The 22,144-nt window shown below is 44.1% G+C and overlaps 2 protein-coding genes across 2 annotated transcripts; both read right to left on the bottom strand.

The window, feature by feature from the left end:
• Positions 1-1,660: 1,660 nt before the first annotated feature.
• Positions 1,661-20,799, bottom strand: LOC115173469 (E3 ubiquitin-protein ligase RNF19B). The gene is made up of 9 exons (XM_029731550.1): positions 20,602-20,799; positions 18,995-20,326; positions 14,529-14,728; positions 14,020-14,164; positions 8,764-8,926; positions 6,071-6,326; positions 4,060-4,249; positions 3,607-3,741; positions 1,661-3,249 (listed from the first exon to the last, which is right to left on the bottom strand). Exons 2-9 carry the CDS (start codon positions 19,678-19,680, stop codon positions 2,820-2,822), a joined length of 2,205 nt encoding a protein of 734 aa, XP_029587410.1. The 5' UTR covers positions 19,681-20,326; positions 20,602-20,799; the 3' UTR covers positions 1,661-2,819.
• Positions 9,269-12,421, bottom strand: LOC115173471 (uncharacterized). The gene is made up of 2 exons (XM_029731551.1): positions 11,619-12,421; positions 9,269-10,663 (listed from the first exon to the last, which is right to left on the bottom strand). The coding sequence occupies exons 1-2, from the start codon at positions 12,378-12,380 to the stop codon at positions 9,296-9,298; spliced, it is 2,130 nt and encodes a 709-aa protein (XP_029587411.1). The 5' UTR covers positions 12,381-12,421; the 3' UTR covers positions 9,269-9,295.
• Positions 20,800-22,144: the final 1,345 nt, after the last annotated feature.

The raw sequence follows: 22,144 nt of genomic DNA, 5'->3' as shown, positions 1-22,144 counted from the left end.
AATCTCGTTATATCTACCGTAGCTTTGATTGGACTGATCATGTCAATATCATACTTTCAAAATCTTAGCTAGCAAGCTAGACAAGCAGTCATCATCAAGAATCACATTGACAATCTACTATAAATTATAGATAAAACGTATCGGTGCTCATCTGCGATAGGACATAAACATTACACAACAAGTTGGACATCGCAAATTCAACAATGAGTGATTTGGAAGGAATCAGTGGCTAACTGCAAGCGTTGCAAAGCAATCACTAGCCTGCTATTCAGTGGAGAGGGTGTGTGGTCCATGTCTGGGTTTAAGGGTCTCTTTTCCAAGATTAAAAGGATAAACATTCATGCTGTCAATCCAGCATGACTTCTGCCACGTTCAAAACATCTGGAAACTCGGAACTGGGAAATCTCAGACTTCAGTGAGTTCAAGACAACTGGGAAAAAACTAGCTCCGACTGGAAAAATATGTTTTGAACGGTCATCAAACTCAAAATTCCAAGTCGGGAACCCAGGCCTCTTTCTAGAGCTCCAACCGGAAGATCACTGGAGGTCATGATTCAACCTTGTTTTTTTCAGAGTTCCCAGTTGTCTTGAAAGCACCATAAATCCAGAGAATGCCAGACTTTGATGACAAAGTTTGATGAGGAATGCTGTGCCACCTTCCTTGGTCCCTTTCCCCTTCATAACTTAGCCTACTGTTCTGACTTGGTGGTGCACATATAGCCTATAGCCTGTTTTAGATAAATGTAATCATTGAATATTGTAAGAGCTTTCATTGTCTGCTTATATGCCCTCTTTATTTATCCTACAGTTTGACTTGGTGTACAGGGAAAATACTGTAAGAACGGCCCCTGTTCTGAATTCTGTAGCTGTGCATTTCAAAAGTCCAGAACAAATAGTTATATTGACTACGTCCGTATTAGCTCGCTCATCAATGTCTTAAGCAAAATTACAGATTGCCTCTTATCCGCTCGTCGTCCCCTTATGCCATAGTTTGTACATCTTAATTGTCAGAAGAAACCACATTTGTTTAAGCAAGTCAGCCATATCAGCTATGTTTTTTTAAGAGGCTGAATGAACTGTTTCGCTGCCGGACAAGGCTCTGCTGATACCACTGCTACACCTGGCTAAGGATTCACTCCATGGTGCTGAAAAGAAAGCTCTGCTGTTGGGACAGCTTTATGTAGGCCTTAACAGTTTGTGGGCACTGTCTGTCACCATTATAGTGCTATTAATGTATTGTTTAGTGTTGTGTAGTAGCTTTGCTGGCATGCATCTAAACATTTTTTGGGTGAGTTTGCCCCACCAAGATTTACATGCTGAAATCGCCACTGTCCACATCTAGGTGTGTTATTAATGGTAAATCCTCCTTTTAGATTTAGGAAGTTCTGTTTCAATCCGTGGTACATTCATGTGGTTTCTCATAGGCAGAAATAAGCCAAAACTGAATTACATCAACAGACCATACTAAGCTCTGCCCAATCGTATGATTTGACCCAATAAAGCTTATTTGAAATGAAACAATGTTCCCATATAGAGATTTCCCATGATGTCTATAGTAAATGGGGATATGTTTAAGAACTGAAACTGAAGCACATGGTGTGTAAACAGCAAAAATAAGCTCTAGTAATTATTCTTGAAGAAATTAAAATGAGTCTGCAAAATGTTGTTACACTGTAAAAGGTTTCTGATAATCAACATTTGGCTATGATTGTACAAGTGTGATTTTAAGCAATGGACGAAAAGTTGACAATGAATAGCAAAAAAGCTGAATATTTAAATAAAGTGCACAAGTGCTCATTCATAAATTCACTCGATAGTGGGACAAACAAATACAATCACAAGAAGTCCTTCCATTCTACTATCATTTTCTACTGAAAATGTATATTGTGTCTTTGTCTTTATAGTCTTTGTGAGTGAGTAGCACACACTTTCAATCTCTCATTCACATTCACTCGTACTCTCTCTCACACACACACACCATTCGAGTGGGTCAGACAGCTAGCATGTCAGAAAGCCAGTGTTCGTCAGTGAGTGCGTTATCACTGTCTGTAAGGCAGGCAGTCAGTCATTCAAGTGGAACTGTCTGCTGGTTAAGTACTTGTCCATCTTCCACGGCATCGGATCTCATTAACCCCTAATTTCTTCTTCTCTGTGCAGGTGAGATTCAAGTGCAGATCGCATCTAAAAGTCATGTCTCTGTACAAACTACTGTAAACTCCACCAGTGTATTAGGTACGTATTATGCTTGTAGGCCTATACACCCATACAAAACGCAGTTCATGCAGACTCATGGACACAGCAAATAATTCAATTTCAAGATCATTCAATTATAAATAGGGGGAAAAAAAGGAAATCAAGCCAACAAAAGTCCAGTACAAATGCCACACTCACACATCCCTTAAAACATCCCTTTCCATAGTACAAACCCTATTTCCCACAACCCTTCACTCATTGGTGTGCTTGGTGACATTTCACCTTGTTTCCTATTTTTTTGCAGTATTTCTTGTGGCAAATTTGTACATCTTGTTTAAAAAAAAAAAAGTTTGCTTAAGTAGCCAAGGCATTTTTGCACCAAGAAGTAAACAAAAATTGTTGTATTAAATCTCAGAGAGGTAGAACCCTGCCAATTCTCTGCAAGGAGATCGACATGTTGATAGAAAGACACATGTAGATAGGTGTTGTCTGCAGGTCAGATGTTTTGTAAACAAAAAAAGCAGCAAAGAAATTACTGAAACGCTCAATCAATCAATGGAGAAAAGCTAAAACAAAAACATTTTGGATTTGTGCAATCTTTGAGAGCTCTAAAAGTCAGTCGGACTCTTAAACATAGAGGATGACGTTATCCGGGGGACAGTGCAGGCTGTCGGAGGTGACAAGGGGTCTGCAGGTGGCCTGGGGTTGAGAAGGCCGGCAGCTTTTGAGATGAGGCGAATCACAGTCATCTGACGTCAGCTCGGCGATGTCGTCTGATTGGGTGTCGGACATCTCCAGGTCGCTGCGGATGCTCTCGGGCTGGGCCAAAGTGACATCGCGAAGCCCCTCCCTGAGCGACGCCCCTGGCGACAGGCCTAGTGCTGAGCCAAACAGAGCCCCGCCCCTTCTGGAGCTGCAGTCCTGAGGCTCCTCCCCCCCTGAGCCGGGGCATGCTGCCATAGCAGCAGGGGGCGTGTTTAGGTCTTCCTCACTGGTCAAGCAGAGGTGGCTGGGTTTAGTCTCGATGTCCACCTGGATCTCCAGGTTATTACAGTCCCTACGAGAACAAAGACGTTTAGATTCACTAGTCACCATATCATCTGCTGTATCCAGTGTCACCTTGCCTACCATTATAAGTTAACTCAAAGCTGGTTTTAAAACGTCTGTCGGGAACTAAATCAATGGGAGAAAAAAAAAAAATTCTGAACCACAAAGTGCTACCTGCATACCACACAGACTAAAAGACAAGTCAGACTCAAGAGAGATTCAAGGAAATTGAGGAGTTGCATCAGAGACAACAACGTCAGACCGACAGAAACAGATTGAGACTAGATGGCAAATCAAGGAGGAGGAGCAGATTTTCTCAAAATCGTGTGTGTGTGTATGTAAGAGAGAGGGAGATTGTGACACTCACCTGTCAGGTAGTGTGTAGGAGGAGATAATGGAGCCTGCCATGCCCCGGGTGCTGGCACAGTCACTACCCGCTCCCAGACTACCTGTCTCTCTCTGGGCATCGTCCTTTCCCAGCTTCCCTCCCTGGAGCTCCAACCTGGAACAACACAAAACATGATTATTATATGGTCATACCAACAACAGGTCATACCAACAACAGGTCATACCAACACCCAGTGTTCAACATAATGTCACATTACATTTAGTCAGCAAAACAATTTTTACAGCAGAGGTTATAAGAGCAATCCTCATACAACCAAGATACATAACTTTCAAAGGGACAACAACAACTGTAGTTAGTTTGTTTAAGTCTTACTTGGCCCCTATTTATACCGTCTCCCTGCTTACAATACACAATATCCCCTCCATAAGACGTACAGAACAGGTTCTCTTCCCTGCTGGGCCCCCTCCATACCTGTTGTATTTGCCAGTCCTGGCTCCAAGGGCACCCCCTGCCAAAGTGTTAAAGTGGGGGGTGTCCCCCAGGGCCCCGGGGGCCACAGAGAGACCATCACTGGGGGAGGTGGTGCTGAGGCCGCTGGCTGCCCCCTCCAGGCTGCTCTCACCCAGGCTGGGGGACTTAAGGGCCCGCCACGCATCAGCCACTGGGGGACAATTATTTGATATTTTTATTTGATGCATGATGAGATATTTGTCAATTCGATTCAATATTTCTTATCTCAATTCATTTGCAGTTTAATTACGCTTGTAACATAAAAGAGAGACATACAGTTGAAGTCAGAAGTTTACATACACTTTAGCCAAATACATTTAAACTCAGTTTTTCACCATTCCTGACATTTAATCCTAGTAAAAATTCCCTGTCTTAGGTCAGTTAGGATCACAACTTTATTTTAAGAATGTGAAATGTCAGAATAATAGTAGAAATAATTATTTATTTCAGCTTTTAATTCTTTCATCACATTCCCAGTGGGTCAGAAGTTTACATACACTCAATTAGTATTTGGTAGCATTGCCTTTAAATTGTTTAACTTGGGTCAAACGTTTCAGGAAGCCTTCCACAAGCTTCCCACAATAAGTTGGGTGAATTTTGGCCCATTTCTCCTGACAGAGCTGGTGTAACTGAGTCAGGTTTGTAGGCCTCCTTGCTCACACATGCTTTTTCAGTTCTGCCCACACATTTTCTATAGGATTGAGGTCAGGGCTTTGTGATGGCCACTCCAATAACTTGACTTTGTTGTCCTTAAGCCATTTTGCCACAACTTTGGAAGTATGCTTGGGGTCATTGTACATTTGGAAGACCCATTTGCGATCAAGCTTTAACTTCCTGCCTGATGTCTTGAGATGTTGCTTCAATATATCTACATCATTTTCCTTTGTCATGATGAATCTATTTTGTGAAGTGCACCAGTCCCTACTGCAGCAAAGCACCCCCACAACATGATGCTTCACGGTTGGGATGGTGTTCTTCGGCTTGCAAGCCTCCCCTTTTTCCTCCAAACATACCAATGGTCATTATGGCCAAACAGTTCTATTTTTGTTTCATCAGACCAGAGGACATTTCTCCAAAAAGAACGATCTTTGTCCCCATGTGCAGTTGCAAACCGTAGTCTGGCTTTTTAATGGCGGTTTTGGAGCAGTGGCTTCTTCCTTGCTGAGCGGCCTTTCAGGTTATGTCGACATAGGACTCATTTTACTGTGGATATAAATTCTTTTGTACCTGTTTCCTCCAGCATCTTCACAAGGTCCTTTGCTGTTGTTCTGGGATTGATTTGCATTTTTCGCACCAAAGTACGTTCATCTCTAGGAGACAGAACGCGTCTCCTTTCTGAGCGGTATGACGGCTGCGTGGTCCCATGGTGTTTATACTTGCATACTATTGTTTGTACAGATGAACGAGGTACCTTCAGGCATTTGGAAATTGCTCCCAAGGATGAACCAGACTTGTGGAGGTCTGCAATTTTTTCTTGGCTGATTTCTTTTGATTTTCCCATGATGTCAAGCAAAGAGGCACTGAGTTTGAAGGTAGGCCTTGAAATAAATCCACAGGTACACCTCCAATTGACTCAAATGATGTCAATTAGCCTATCAGAAGCTTCTAAAGCCATTACATCATTTTCTGGAATTTTCCAAGCTGTTTAAAGGCACAGTCAACTTAGTGTATGTAAATTTCTGACCCACTGGAATTGTGATACAGTCAATTATACGTGAAATAATCTGTCTGTAAACAATTGTTGGAAAAATGACTTGTGTCATGCACAAAGTAGATGTCCTAACCGACTTGCCAAAACTATAGTTTGTTAACAAGACATTTGTGGAGTGGTTGAAAAACGAGTTTTAATGACTACAACCTAAGTGTATGTAGACTTCCGACTTCAACTGTACATGTAGGTAAGAGTTGTTGTTGTATTTTACAGTATTAAGTCTATTAAAGCAAAAATTATAGCTATTGAAGTCTTGCTCACCTGTGATTGGGCCATCGTCCTCGTCAAAGTCGATCCGCATGCCACGCCCCTTTCCTCGGCTGACACCACAGCCTCCTCCACGGCACAGAGAGATGGGCACAACTCCATAGACGTACGCCAACATGATGGGCACACCAATACCCACGCTGACGGCTGCAATCACAGGAGCTGTGATGATTGACAGGGCCACTCCCCCTGTGATGGCCAGGTTCCTCCTGTGCCGACTGGTCTTCATCCCGTCATAATGGGCGTGAATCTATCACAAAAAAAAAGATAGATCTTAGTGAAGTTGAAGGGAAGTTATACAGGTAATACACATCCTGAACTTTCACAACGGTCAAACAGTGTAGCCTGGTCCCAGATCTGTGTGTGCTGTTTTGCACAATGAGTTGGCAAAACAGCACAAACCGATTTGGGACCAGGCTAGCAAAAAAGGGCTGATCCAGATAAAATGTCTGTACTGTGATTCAGATACAATTATATTATAAAGCACTTGGGAGAAGTAGGTCATATGTCGTGAAAGGGGATTTCTTTCTTTTTTTTCCACAGACTTACAGTGCCTTCGGAAAGTATTCAGACCGCTTAACTTTTTACACATTTTAGACATTTTTGCTCATTTATTACAAATAAAAAACTGAAATACCTTATTTACATAAATATTCAGACCCTTTGCTATGAGACTCGAAATTGAGCTCAGATGCATCCTGTTTCCATTGATCATCCTTGAGATGTTTCTACAACTTGGAGTCCACTTGTGGTAAATTCAATTGATTGGACATGATTTGGAAAGGCACACACCTGTCTATATAAGGTCCCACTGTTGACAATGCATGTCAGAGCAAAAACCAAGCCACGAGGTCAAAGGAATTGTCCGTAGAGCTCCAAGACAGGATTGTGTCGAGGCACAGATCTGGGGAAGGGTACCAAAAAAATGTCTGCAGCACTGAAGTTCCCCAAGGATACAGTGGCCTCCATCATTCTTAAATGGAAGAAGATTGGAACCACCAAGACTCTTCCTAGAGCTGGCCGCCTGGCCAAACTGAGCAATTAGGGGAGAAGGGCCTTGTTCAGGGAGGTGACCAAGAACCCGATGGTCACTCTGACAGAGCTCTAGAGTTCCTCTGTGGAGATGGGAGATCCTTCCAGAAGGTCAACCATCTCTGCAGCACTCCACCAATCAGGCCGTTATGGTAGAGTGGCCAGACAGAAGCCACTCCTCAGTAAAAGGCGCATGAAAGCCAGCTTGGAGTTTTCCAAAAGGCACCTAAAGACTCTCAGACCATGAGAAACAAGATTCTCTGGCCTGAATGCCAAGCGTCACGTCTGAAGGAAACCTGGCACCATCCCTATGGTGAAGCATGGTGGTGGCAGCATCATGCTGTGAGGATGTTTTTTAGCGGCAGGGACAGGATCGAGGGAAAGATGAACGGAGCAAAGTACAGAGAGATCCTTGATGAAAATCTGCTCCAGCATCCCTAGGACCTCAGACTTGGGCGAAGGATCCCTTCCAACAGGACAACGACCCTAAGCACACAGCCAAGACAACACAGGAGTGGCTTCAGGACAAATCTCTGAATGTCGTTGAGTGGCCCAGCCAGAGCCTGGACTTGAACTCGATCGAACATCTCTGGAGGGATCTGAAAAAAGCTGTGCAGGAACACTCCCCATCCAACCTGACAGAGCTTGAGAGGATCTGCAGAGAAGACTTTGAGAAACTCCCCAAATACAGGTGTGCCAAGCTTTTACGTCACACCCAATAAGAATTGAGGCTGCAATCGCTGCCAAAGGTGTTTCAGCAAAGTACTGAGTAAAGGGTCTGAATACTAATGTAAATGTGATATTTCGGTTTTTTATTTTATAAATTAGCAAAAATGTCTAAAAACCCGTTTTTGCTTTGTCATTATTGGGTATTGTGTGTAGATTGATGAGGGAAAAAAACAATTTAATCAATTTTAGAATAAGGCTGTAACCTAACAAAATGTTGAAAAAGTCATATTAGTACCACCACCAAAGTTACTTTACCTAGGCCTATTACAGCATTACATCTCTGGTTGAGAGTGGATGGTAGGGAGTTGGCTGAGTACAACTGGTAATACTCTGAAAGGTATTTCTACAGCTGGTAATACTCTGAAAGGTATTTCTACAGCTGGTAAGGCTTAGGGGCCTGGAACAATAAAGTATGTGTTGGAGGGCTATAGTACATCATTCAAATGAGTTTAAATTCAAACCCGCAGTTACATTGTATTTCCACAAGGGTGCGCTAAAGAGATATCCTTCAAATGAGGTAATTCTGCAATTCTATCATGACACAACATTTCTTCACAACTATGTTGTTTCCGAAGAACAGTTGTAGCATCATACTGAAACTAAAAAAAAAAGTTTCCTATGGTTTGAAAGCTCATCTATTTCAGGAATTGTATTTCTCAATTACTGGAATATAAGGAGGAAATGAAAGTACCACCATGAAATTAAACATCATATTGACACTAACTAAATGTTTAAGAACAGCACCGTCACATTTCATTTCTACAATGGATTGCTTTTCTGTTAAACTTCATGAAAAGTAAATACTTTCATTATTTTCCTTTTAATGTATATGCACTCACAGTAAACCACTCTAGATAAGAGAATCTGCTAAATGACTGAGTGTAGTCCTAAATGTGAGTGGGGGGGTTCAGTAAGGTGTTGCCCACCTTGCGCCCCACATAGACGGGGAGCCCAATGACCATGGCAGGCACAGCGATACCAGCGATGAGGGTGATGCCCACCGGGGCTCCGATCAGAGTGCCCAGCTGCCACAGGATCTTCTTCTTACGAGTCCACGGCTTCTTTCCCCAGAACGTACACCCTGACGGACTGAGAGGCAGAAGAGAGAGAGATGGAGGGTGGGAGATGGAGGGAGAGAAAAAGTAAGAAAAAAGAGAAACGATGGAATGTGTAGAAAATACAGAGAGAGCGAGAGAGATTGTGAAAGAGAAAGAAAAAGGAGGAATGAAGAGAAAACATATAGAAAGAAAGGGGGAGAAATAGGTGAATAGCAAGGGCAGAGGGGTAGACAGAAGACTGATTAGGTCTGGGCCCAAGTTCAGGAAAGGGAAAGGGGGATACCTAGTCAGTTATACAACTGAATGCCTTCAACTGAAATGTGTGTTCCGCATTTAACCCAACCCCTCTGAATCAGAGAGGTGCGGGGGGGGGGGGCTGCCTTAATCGACATCCACGTCTTCAGCGCCCGGGGAACAGGTACACCGCAACAACAGAGGAGTGGAGGTGAGGTAAGGCTGTGTCATTATGAACCACAACAACAGAGGAGTGGAGGTGAGGTAAGGCTGTGTCATTATGAACCACAACAACAGAGGAGTGGAGGTGAGGTAAGGCTGTGTCATTATGAACCGCAACAACAGAGGAGTGGAGGTGAGGTAAGGCTGTGTCATTATGAACCACAACAACAGAGGAGTGGAGGTGAGGTAAGGCTGTGTCATTATGAACCGCAACAACAGAGGAGTGGAGGTGAGGTAAGGCTGTGTCATTATGAACCGCAACAACAGAGGAGTGGAGGTGAGGTAAGGCTGTGTCATTATGAACCACAACAACAGAGGAGTGGAGGTGAGGTAAGGCTGTGTCATTATGAACCACAACAACAGAGGAGTGGAGGTGAGGTAAGGCTGTGTCATTATGAACCACAACAACAGAGGAGTGGAGGTGAGGTAAGGCTGTGTCATTATGAACCACAACAACAGAGGAATGGAGGTGAGGTAAGGCTGTGTCATTATGAACCACAACAACAGAGGAGTGGAGGTGAGGTAAGGCTGTGTCATTATGAACCACAACAACAGAGGAGTGGAGGTGAGGTAAGGCTGTGTCATTATGAACCACAACAACAGAGGAATGGAGGTGAGGTAAGGCTGTGTCATTATGAACCGCAACAACAGAGGAATGGAGGTGAGGTAAGGCTGTGTCATTATGAACCGCAACAACAGAGGAGTGGAGGTGAGGTAAGGCTGTGTCATTATGAACCACAACAACAGAGGAGTGGAGGTGAGGTAAGGCTGTGTCATTATGAACCACAACAACAGAGGAATGGAGGTGAGGTAAGGCTGTGTCATTATGAACCACAACAACAGAGGAGTGGAGGTGAGGTAAGGCTGTGTCATTATGAACCACAACAACAGAGGAGTGGAGGTGAGGTAAGGCTGTGTCATTATGAACCACAACAACAGAGAAGTGGAGGTGAGGTAAGGCTGTGTCATTATGAACCACAACAACAGAGGAGTGGAGGTGAGGTAAGGCTGTGTCATTATGAACCACAACAACAGAGGAGTGGAGGTGAGGTAAGGCTGTGTCATTATGAACCACAACAACAGAGGAGTGGAGGTGAGGTAAGGCTGTGTCATTATGAACCGCAACAACAGAGGAGTGGAGGTGAGGTAAGGCTGTGTCATTATGAACCGCAACAACAGAGGAGTGGAGGTGAGGTAAGGCTGTGTCATTATGAACCGCAACAACAGAGGAGTGGAGGTGAGGTAAGGCTGTGTCATTATGAACCACAACAACAGAGGAGTGGAGGTGAGGTAAGGCTGTGTCATTATGAACCACAACAACAGAGGAGTGGAGGTGAGGCTGTGTCATTATGAACCACAACAACAGAGGAGTGGAGGTGAGGTAAGGCTGTGTCATTATGAACCACAACAACAGAGGAGTGGAGGTGAGGTAAGGCTGTGTCATTATGAACCACAACAACAGAGGAGTGGAGGTGAGGTAAGGCTGTGTCATTATGAACCACAACAACAGAGGAGTGGAGGTGAGGTAAGGCTGTGTCATTATGAACCGCAACAACAGAGGAGTGGAGGTGAGGTAAGGCTGTGTCATTATGAACCGCAACAACAGAGGAGTGGAGGTGAGGTAAGGCTGTGTCATTATGAACCGCAACAACAGAGGAGTGGAGGTGAGGTAAGGCTGTGTCATTATGAACCGCAACAACAGAGGAGTGGAGGTGAGGTAAGGCTGTGTCATTATGAACCGCAACAACAGAGGAGTGGAGGTGAGGTAAGGCTGTGTCATTATGAACCGCAACAACAGAGGAGTGGAGGTGAGGTAAGGCTGTGTCATTATGAACCACAACAACAGAGGAGTGGAGGTGAGGTAAGGCTGTGTCATTATGAACCACAACAACAGAGGAGTGGAGGTGAGGTAAGGCTGTGTCATTATGAACCACAACAACAGAGGAATGGAGGTGAGGTAAGGCTGTGTCATTATGAACCACAACAACAGAGGAGTGGAGGTGAGGTAAGGCTGTGTCATTATGAACCACAACAACAGAGGAGTGGAGGTGAGGTAAGGCTGTGTCATTATGAACCGCAACAACAGAGGAGTGGAGGTGAGGTAAGGCTGTGTCATTATGAACCGCAACAACAGAGGAGTGGAGGTGAGGTAAGGCTGTGTCATTATGAACCACAACAACAGAGGAGTGGAGGTGAGGTAAGGCTGTGTCATTATGAACCACAACAACAGAGGAGTGGAGGTGAGGTAAGGCTGTGTCATTATGAACCACAACAACAGAGGAATGGAGGTGAGGTAAGGCTGTGTCATTATGAACCACAACAACAGAGGAGTGGAGGTGAGGTAAGGCTGTGTCATTATGAACCACAACAACAGAGGAGTGGAGGTGAGGTAAGGCTGTGTCATTATGAACCGCAACAACAGAGGAGTGGAGGTGAGGTAAGGCTGTGTCATTATGAACCGCAACAACAGAGGAGTGGAGGTGAGGTAAGGCTGTGTCATTATGAACCGCAAACAACAGAGGAGTGGAGGTGAGGTAAGGCTGTGTCATTATGAACCGCAACAACAGAGGAGTGGAGGTGAGGTAAGGCTGTGTCATTATGAACCGCAACAACAGAGGAGTGGAGGTGAGGTAAGGCTGTGTCATTATGAACCGCAACAACAGAGGAGTGGAGGTGAGGTAAGGCTGTGTCATTATGAACCGCAACAACAGAGGAGTGGAGGTGAGGTAAGGCTGTGTCATTATGAACCGCAACAACAGAGGAGTGGAGGTGAGGTAAGGCTGTGTCATTATGAACCGCAACAACAGAGGAGTGGAGGTGAGGTAAGGCTGTGTCATTATGAACCGCAACAACAGAGGAGTGGAGGTGAGGTAAGGCTGTGTCATTATGAACCACAACAACAGAGGAGTGGAGGTGAGGTAAGGCTGTGTCATTATGAACCACAACAACAGAGGAGTGGAGGTGAGGTAAGGCTGTGTCATTATGAACCACAACAACAGAGGAGTGGAGGTGAGGTAAGGCTGTGTCATTATGAACCACAACAACAGAGGAGTGGAGGTGAGGTAAGGCTGTGTCATTATGAACCACAACAACAGAGGAGTGGAGGTGAGGTAAGGCTGTGTCATTATGAACCACAACAACAGAGGAGTGGAGGTGAGGTAAGGCTGTGTCCTTATGAACCACAACAACAGAGGAGTGGAGGTGAGGTAAGGCTGTGTCATTATGAACCACAACAACAGAGGAGTGGAGGTGAGGTAAGGCTGTGTCATTATGAACCACAACAACAGAGGAGTGGAGGTGAGGTAAGGCTGTGTCATTATGAATTCAGAGCCCTCTGCTAAACGTCACACAGCAGTGAGACATGCATCACTGCCTGTTATCCACTGTTACAGGATGCTCATATGATGTAAGGAAAATCTGTGGAAATGTTCATTCATTTTACTGTATGAATATATACTGAACAAAGATATAAACGCAACATGTAAAGTGTTGGTCCCATGTTTCATGAGCTGAAAGAGATTTTCTCACACGCACAAGAAATGTATTTCTCTAATTTTGTGCACAAATTTGTTTACATCCCTGTTAGTGAACATTTCTCCTTTGCCAAGATAGTCTATCCACCTGACAGGTGTGGCATATCAAGAAGCTGATTAAACAGCATGATCATTACACAGGTGCACCTTATGCTGCAGACAATAAAATGTGCAGTTTTGTCACACAATACAATGCCACAGATCTCAAGTTTTGAGGGAGTGTGTAAATGGCATGCTGACTGCAGGAATGTCCAACAGAGCTGTTGACAGAGAACTGTATCTTAATTTCTCTACCATAAGCCGCCTCCAACGTCATTTTAGAGAACTTGGCAGTACGTCCAACCGCAGACCACGTGTAACCACGCCAGCTCAGGACCTCCACATCCAGCTTATTCACCTGTGGGATCATCTGAGACCATCCACCCGAACAGCTAATGAAACCGAGGAGTATTTATGTCTGTAATAAAGCCCTTTTGTGGGGAAAAACTAATTCTGATTGGCCGGGCCTGGCTCCCCAGTGGGATAATACACCAAATATCAATTTCAACAATTTTACTGAGTTACAGTTCATATAAGGAAATCAGTCAATTGAAATAAATAAATTAGGCCCTAATCTATGGATTTCACATGACTGGGCAGGGGTGCAGTTTATTTATTTCAATTGACTGATTTCCTTATATGAACTGTAACTCAGTAAAATTGTTGAAATTGATATTTGGTGTAGCCTTCTTATCAAAAACAATAACACTTTTAACTAAGTTATGTTTGTGTCAGTATTTAGTTTGATCTTAATTCCATAAAATGTGGAGGTATTTTTTTTTTTTTAAGAATTTCTGGAGGAATGAAAAAAAAGCACCAGTAATGACAATCATGCTTTAAAATTGGGTGGATGTCATGTAGGCCTAAACCTAATGTAGCAGGTGTAAAAGAAGGAGTTCCAGAGATCCCACATCCGCTTTTCAACAGAAATGGAAGCTCGACTAAACTTGCTGTATCCCTAAAAACCGTATGCATCCAGCTGTTGCCAACTCCACTAAGGGTGGGTAGAACTATACATATTTTTGGCACATGGAAAGTAGTCTACTACTACGTTACATACTGTGTTGACGCGAACTGCCGTAGTCTTGAGAGTTACCTGAGGTAGTGCAGGTCAGAGATCTCCTTCATGCAGAGCCAGCAGAACTCACAACCACACACTGCACAGGTCATGTGGTTACAGCTGCCGTCGTTCATCTTGATTATGTAGGCGCCACATCGTGGGCAGGGCTTGATGTCATCAGCTAGAGACGAGAGAGAGTGGGTAGGTTGATTAGTGGGAGGAGGATTCGGGACAATGTTGATCTGAGGTCAGTTTTATGGTTTCCCGTTAGGATTTGGGGAGGGTAAACTCATTCTAGATCTGTGTCTAAAAGGGACTTCTACTTTTACCAGAGACAGAGGAGAATTGGTTTGGAGACATTGACTGCCAACAGCTAGTATAAGAGACAGGCTGAGACAGATAACAGGTTGTGGTAAGGGCTAATTTATACAGACTTTTTGTTCTGTCCTTTGGAACCTGAGAGGTCTGAAAATTGCTTTATGAGAAGAGGGCGACTTATACAGAGACATAATAATAACATTATGAAGAGTCATCAAAGTCCTTACCAGGCCCGTGCTCCTGCATGTAGCTGGGTGAGTGGTTGCTATGCGTGTGCAGGAAGAACGCCCTTTGCTGGCGGGCCGAGTCACAGGTCTGGTTGGGGTGCCACGCCTGCTTGCAGTGGTAACAAAACTCAGCCAAGCAGCCCTCTCTACGACACACCAGCCTGGGGCAGCTGGCACAGCCCGAAGCGATCACTGCAAACCTGGCAGAGGGAGAAAGAGGGAGATGTTTGATTTTCAGAAAACCTTTATAGGCACAATTCGGCTAATGCGAAATCAATTGCAAAGTGAAAACTACATCACTGCACTGAGAGAGAGAGAGAGGGAGCACAGCAGCCTTGGAGGAAGTGGTTAAGGTCAAATGTAAATACACTGCAGCTGGACAAATGGTTACATTTACTGAGCCGTGGAGAGAGAGTATGTTAGAACAAATGGTAAGAGTTAAGGAAAAAGAGAGGCAGGAGAAATAGGCAAAAGGTGATTTCAGGCTGTCTAGAGTAACCTAAATAAAGGGCATGAGGGGAAAACGACCAAGAGTTAAACTTCACAGCATATTATCAGAATAGCATCTACACAACCTGGTCTCAGAGCATTTCGTATTATTCTGTACGTAAATCCGAGACACTCCATTTACTATGATATGTTACGGTATGTATTATTTTCTGGACGTCCATCACCCATTTCGTATGATATGTTTACAAATTACAATTCTTATTACATATGTTACGAATTCGCAAATCGTACAATATATTATGAATTTGCAAAGCGTAGTACATGTTACGAATTTGCTAAACATATGATATGTTAAGAATTCTAGCTAGGTGGCTAACGTTAGCTAGCTGGCTAACATTACCTAGGCTAGGGGTTAAGGTTAGGTTAAAGGGTTAAGGTTAGGGGAAGGGTTAGCTAACATGCTAAGTAGTTGCAAAGTAGTTAAAAAGTAGTAAGTAGTTGAAAAGTTGCTAATTAGCTAAAATGCTAAAGTTGTCTGTGATGAGATTCAAACTCACAACCTTTTGGTTACTAAATGGTCGCGTTATACGCCCACCCATCCACCCCGACCAACTATTCTTTTTGGGTTAATCGGTTTTAATATTGCAGATAGATTGTGGCTTCCATCAATGTAATTGTCTGCATCATTTCGAATCCCCCATATATTTTTTTGGAAATATATTTTCCTTTATTATTTTCCCCTAACCCTACCATCCCTCCCCTAATTGAAGTAAACTAATGGACAGCAACAGTTAGGCTTCTACTTCCAGCTTATAAATACTATATAAATTGTACGGACACAGTGTATTTTACAATAGTTATCTTTTGTTTGTTTTTAGTCCCGTCCTTCAGCTCCACTCAACCCTCCCATCGATCTCTGAAGACCATCCAGTCCCATCCTTCAGCTCCACTCAACCCTCCCATCGATCTCTGAAGACCATCCAGTTTTGATTTCTATTTGCCATATATTTTTAACTGTGCTGTTTCACAAAAGTTCTGAACCTGTACACATTTTACAGACACAGTATATTTTACATTAGTAATCTTGTTGTTTTTAGTCCGACCCTTCAGCTCCACTCAACCCTTCCCATCTATCTCTGAACACCATCTGTCTTATGTAACCATACCAAACGTAACATAGCATACTAATTTCAGTGTCCCGGATTTACGTTTACTATGTTACGTCTAGTCTATGAGACCAGGCTGATCTGCATGACACCATACACAAACATCTCAATACCAGTGGAGGCTGCTAAGGGGAGGACGGCTCATAATAATGGCTGGAACAGAACAAATGGAATGGCATCAAGCCATGTGTTTGATGTATTTGATACCATTCCACTTATACCACTCCAGACATTACCACGAGCCCGTCCTCCCCAATTCAGGTGCTACCAACCTCCTGTGCTCAACACAGGAAGTAGGCTGCCACATCACCATGAGGGGAGGCAGGGTTCTTATCTTTTCTACGATGTAACAAGATCATTAAGCACTGTATGTAAAGATGAAATGGTATTTAATCTAATACAACACTACTAGTGAGTGACAGTGTTCAAAGACATACTGAGCAAAACTGCATTTAATTAGGAAGTTACTCTCTTTCTCATCAGAAAACAATGCTAAAAATGACATACGACCCGTCACACAACTATTGCTTTGAAAGTAGGTACTGGTATTCAAGCTGAGCACTCAATCTTATTGACCGCCGCTCTCTTAAAGGCCTCCAGCATTCCATTACACAGGCAAACCAGATGTCAAATACCGAAACTGTTGAATCCCTACTCTCTCTTTCAAAACCTCAAACTAGGGGAAATGTTTCCAGCACTATGGGTTTTCCCCTTTAACACAGTTTCTAGCAGCCCCTTAAATCCAGTTTGAGCTAGTTTCTTTCCCAATGACTGTTTGTTTATTCAATCTGGCAACATGTCTTCAAGCCTAAGCTCAATGACTTGTTGTAACAGAGCAGAGACACAAGTTGCCAAGGCAGCCTTTTCCCTGTAGGAACATTCCATGTTAACGCTGCATTTGAGTAGTCGGTTCTGCTGCGGTGGAGCACGATAATGACTGACATCATGGCTTTGACCGGTGGCAATCTGAGGAGTACAATGCTTACAAGCTGCACCTTCGGAGCAAATGCACTCTGACAGCCACATCTAGTGTCCAAGATTTCATTGCTTTAAATGGTGTGAAACGGCTTTGTTTTCAACATTACAAATGTAATACAGATACAAAAGTGAGATAGACAGAACCCTCAGAAACACACATTCACTGTCTGTAACTCTGTACACACACACACACACACACACAGTCCAGTGAGTGTGTAATGATCACTTCAATTATAGAAATCCCAACCTCTCTGTTACCCCTGGTAACACTGGCTACCTCTATGCCACATCACTAGTCACCATAGCAACCGACAGCCTGCGGAGCGACCGGTGGACCGATCACTGATCTGATTGGCTGTCTCTCACTGTCAATCAGGTAAAGTGAGGTCTGATTGGGGAATGGAAAGGGAACTGACCGATGAGACGAAAGGACAATGAAGCTCAAGAGTTAAAGGAGCCGTTCACAAAAATAATTGATTGAGTCTGTGTATCTGTGTGTGTCTCTGTATGTGTGTGTGTGTGTGTGTGTGTGTGTGTGTGTGTGTGTGTGTGTGTGTGTGTGTGTGTGTGTGTGATCATTCAAGTGAGAAAGAGATAAGGAGTCTGTGGTTTTTGTGACTGTGAAAAACAGATTAAAAAAGAAGAAGTGAAAGACAAAGAAAGAAAGAAAGAAAGAAAGAAAGAAAGATAGAAAGAAAGAAAGAAAGAAAGAAAGAAAGAAAGAAAGAAAGAAAGAAAGAAAGAAAGAAAGAAAGAAAGAAAGAAAGAAAGAAAGAAAGAAAGAAAGAAAGAAAGAAAGATAGAAAGAAAGAAAGAAAGAAAGAAAGAAAGAAAGAAAGAAAGAAAGAAAGAAAGAAAGAAAGATAGAAAGAAAGAAAGAGCAATTGAGACAAATATATCCCAGCGACTCTATTGCCAGAGACAATCCAGGCCAATTTCCAATAACCAAGACCACCTATTCCTTACATGACAATGTAGTTAGTACCATTATAACATACATGTGTATGGAATCTGCACTCTTCAAGTGGGTCAATGATGAGACATATACACGCGTGCACCCGCGCACACACACACAATGTACTGCTTTGGAAACCACTCTAGGTGGCACAAACCACACGAGACCTTTCCATGGTAGGACTGTAGGAAGGGAATGGTAGTGTATTGAGTCACTCTGGTTTCTTTAGAATGTAGGTCATCTATAGTCCAGCCCACTGTCTAGGTCCTTCCCTCTGTCTGACAGGATTCACATTATCAAACAGACATGTTTCCTTTGAATATAACCATCATAGAGAATCTGTGCTTTCCCTCCCACAAACACAAACACACACACACTTGCGTGTGGCACACATACACAAACACACAAAACATGCTCATACCAGCTCATCAGAAATTTCCCCATATCACATTAAACGATCAGCCTCCGAGCATTGTCATTCCCCTTGTAACCACATAATAGTCTGACATTCTAACCCACTTAGAGAATTCTAGGCTATAAACCTTTCCTTTCACCCTCATAGTGCCAACTGTCACCTCTGCCAGAGCTAATAAAGCTTGTTATAATACTGTAGGTCATTCCAGTTTACGACAATCAGCCTCGGACTTGTGATATAATTTGCAGAACACTGCTTTGAAAGCATGACTCTGCTAAAAAAAAAGAGGTTATGGTTAGTGTTCAGGGTAGGGGTTAGGTAAAGGTAAGGTTTAAGTTCGGGGTTAGAATCCTATTTGTGGTCAGAAAGAGCTTTAAGGTTCTTCCACCCCTTCCTGCATGGCTAGACAGTGATGACTCTATAGAGCTAGGCTTAAGGTTCAGGTTTACACCCAGGTTCAGGTTAAGGTTAAGGCCAGGAAACAATGAGAGTTGATTCTTACCCGCAGTCGGGCGCGGGACACCAGCGGCAGTCCGGGTCGGAGGCCAGGCAGCGTCGCAGCAGGAACTCCTCATACTTCTCCAGCAGCGCTGCGTCTCCCAAGATGTCCGCCACCTGATGAGGCGCCAGTCGCTCCGAGCACTCGGGGCAGCTGAGGTGGACGCGGCTCTCGGTGATCTCGATGCGCAGGTACTGGCGCAGGCAGCACAGGCAGGAGCGGTGGCTGCAGCCCAGCAGCTCAGGGAGCTGTTCGGGGGGCTGGGGCACCAGGCACAGGGGGCACTCCAGGAAGTCTGCTGGAGGAGAGGCGCTGGAGGTGGTGGAGCTGGAGGACTGGGGGGGACCCAGGGAGGTCTGGCTAGAAGAGAGGGGCTCTGCTGGGGTGGAGGTCTGAGCAGTGGCTGGGCCCTGGGTAACGTCCGTGGTGGTGTTGGTAGGGGCTGGGTTAGGTGTGGAAGGGACTACGGGGGGAACAAGGGGGGCGAGTGGCTGTTGTTGATGCTGTTGGTTGTGGAGCTGGGATAAAGGGGTGGCTGCCCCTGCTTTGGCACTCCGGGAACCCCGTTTGCTGTGGAAGAGGCTGTGGAAGGAGATGCGGCCGTGGCGTTTTCCCTGTGCCCGGCATTTGGGGTTGGGAATGCCGCTCACCGAGGAGTGGGGGGATTCCGAGTCCTTTTCCGATCCCATTTTCCCAGAAAGTGACACGCGGTAGTGCCTTTCCTTTTCCTCTCTTATTACAGTCTTATATGACCGTAAGGAAGCTTGCCTCACACACACTAACACAAACACACTCCAACTCACACACGGGAGTACTTGTCCTCGGGTGAAACCAGAACGGAATGTCACTGATACCCAGTTGGAAACCCTTTTTCTCTTCCTCTTAAACCCACAAATGGAACGATAGGCGAGAAAACGAAAGAGAAAGAAACAAATAGCCAAAATTCCCCTTCCCTCCCACTGGCTTTCACACCTCTCACACTCAGTTGCTCCAAATCAAGAATGTGAGAAAAGTCACAGGTGTGCTTTCGTCCAAACCGACATTGGGGTCCAAAATTACAGTAAACTGTTACTGTAAACCACAAAGAGGAGAATGAATACAACAGGAAACGTCACTGTCACTCCTTAGTAAATGGTTCTCAATTCAAACGAGGAGGAAAAAAATGATAGAGGAACGTTATAAAATGTATAGAACGACCTCTTTGTGGGTTATTCAAAATGTCTTAAATCCTTCTTGGTGGTTGCTCCGGTCCGATTTTCTTCTGTAGTCCTTTTCTCTCTTTTTCTTCTCCTCTTCTCTTCTGTGTGTGTGTCTCTCACTCTCTCAATCAACCGTCTGTGAGGTGGAAGAAGAGAACAGGAAGTTAGCAGAGCAGAGAGCACAGGGAGCATGCTCGGTATGACACACCTCTCCCCTCCTTCCTCATTCTCTCTCGCTGTTATTACTTCACAATTAACTCTTGGCGCAGATCGTCAGAAAGAATAAATAAATGACACTATGCACACACATACACACCTGGCATAATCACTGATAAAGACATGCTCATTGACTCACACTTCCTCATTAGATACAGCCATTTGGAAAGCGAAATACTTGTATTTTTTACTTACTAATGATGATGAGATAATGTGTCTTGAAGAGGAAGCAAACTTATTCATCAGTCCAATTAGCTCCTATATTATTTAGCCTCTCATTCCTTCTCTTTCTCTCATCTGCTCTTCTCCTTTGTCTCTCTCCGTCAATATGAAACCCTCTCTCTCACACACACACACACACACACACACGTCGCAAGCTGCTCTCCACTTCACACTGCGGTTGCCATGACGATGCGCACTAGGAGCCGAGCAAACAGCGACCCACTCAGTGACTGTGGCACTTGTGTATGTACTGACACACACACACACACACACACACACAAATAACACATGTACTCTTGTCATTTACTCATATATATATATAATGCAGACACTGGTAATTATAGCACTGATTAATGTATGTGTGTATTGATACAGTGTTATAGGTGAGAGGGTGTGTGTATGCAGAAAGTCATGTTATGCTAAGATAAGAGGAAAAGGCAAGAGAGAATCAGAGGGAGGGTTATGAGGGTTGATATTCAGAATCTGTGCCACTCTCTTTAAGGTAGCCTAAATATACCCACCTTCTAAGCACACACTGAGTCATAACAGCGTCATAACTGTGTCCTGGCCTGTTTTCCTCCTCCTAAAGTATGCCTGGTCTATGACAGGTCTATGACAGGTCTATGACAAGGCAAATCTGATTCTGATTCCAGTAGTAGCCTTTGAGTGCAGGAGGCTGAGAGACAGACACAGACAGAGGATCAACCAGTCATAAAACATCAGACTTCGGCCCTTGTTGACAGAAGGGTATATGGGAAAAGGGCTGGGCTAACATAGAAACTGCATATAGCTAGCCCTGATTGATTGAAATACTATTGGGTCAGTGATTGACAGATAGCAGCACCAATCGATAAGAGACTTCGGCTGAAAGAACTGGATGTTGTCTGTTTGCTTGCTCTCTTGCCTTTCACAACCCTTAATAACAGCCAATAGCCACAGTTAAGACAGGTTGACCCATAGGGATAGCGTTAGACAAAGGCTACAGGCTATCATCCCAGGTTGTGTTGAAAGAAGAACATTGAACTATATTGATGAAACTGTAGTAGATTTCCACCACGTTACAGACGTACACACACACACACACACACACACACACACGCGATGAGGTGGAAATAAACATTCTATGTTATCCCAGCAGCAGTGCAGTAACCATGGTGCCTCTTCCCTCCCTGATCTGCTTGGCTGGCGGGGTGAAGTGAAAGGGCCACTGTTGAATCATGGATAGCTACGGAGTATAAAAATAATGGCAATTTATATACACTATATATACAAAAGTATGTGGACACCCCTTCAAATTAGTGGATTCGGCTATTTCAGTCACACCTGTTGCTGACAGGTGTATAAAATCGAGCACACAGCTGTGAAATCTCCATAGGCAAACAGTAGAATGGCTTTACTGAAGAGCTCAGTGACATTTAACGTGGTACCGTCATAGGATGCTACCTTTCCAACAAGTCAGTTCGTCAAATTTCTGCTCTGCTAGAACTGCCCCGGTCAACTGTGAGTGCTGTTATTG

The sequence above is a fragment of the Salmo trutta genome, chromosome 34 (assembly GCF_901001165.1).
Source record: "Salmo trutta chromosome 34, fSalTru1.1, whole genome shotgun sequence".
NCBI lineage: Eukaryota > Metazoa > Chordata > Actinopteri > Salmoniformes > Salmonidae > Salmo > Salmo trutta.
The sequence above is the reverse complement of the archived record's forward strand: the minus strand, read 5'-3'. Positions and strand labels throughout refer to the sequence as shown.

Coding starts and splice junctions, on each gene's coding strand:
- LOC115173471 (XM_029731551.1), bottom strand. CDS start 12,380: ATGACACAGCCTTACCTCACCTCCACTCCTCTGTTGTTGTGGTTCATA. Junction 10,664..11,618: donor TCCATTCCTCTGTTGTTGTG/GTTCATAATGAC, acceptor TCTGTTGTTGTG/GTTCATAATGACACAGCCTT.
- LOC115173469 (XM_029731550.1), bottom strand. CDS start 19,680: ATGGGATCGGAAAAGGACTCGGAATCCCCCCACTCCTCGGTGAGCGGC. Junction 6,327..8,763: donor CCGTCTATGTGGGGCGCAAG/GTGGGCAACACC, acceptor TTTTTGTGATAG/ATTCACGCCCATTATGACGG. Junction 3,742..4,059: donor AGGACTGGCAAATACAACAG/GTATGGAGGGGG, acceptor GTGTTGTTCCAG/GTTGGAGCTCCAGGGAGGGA.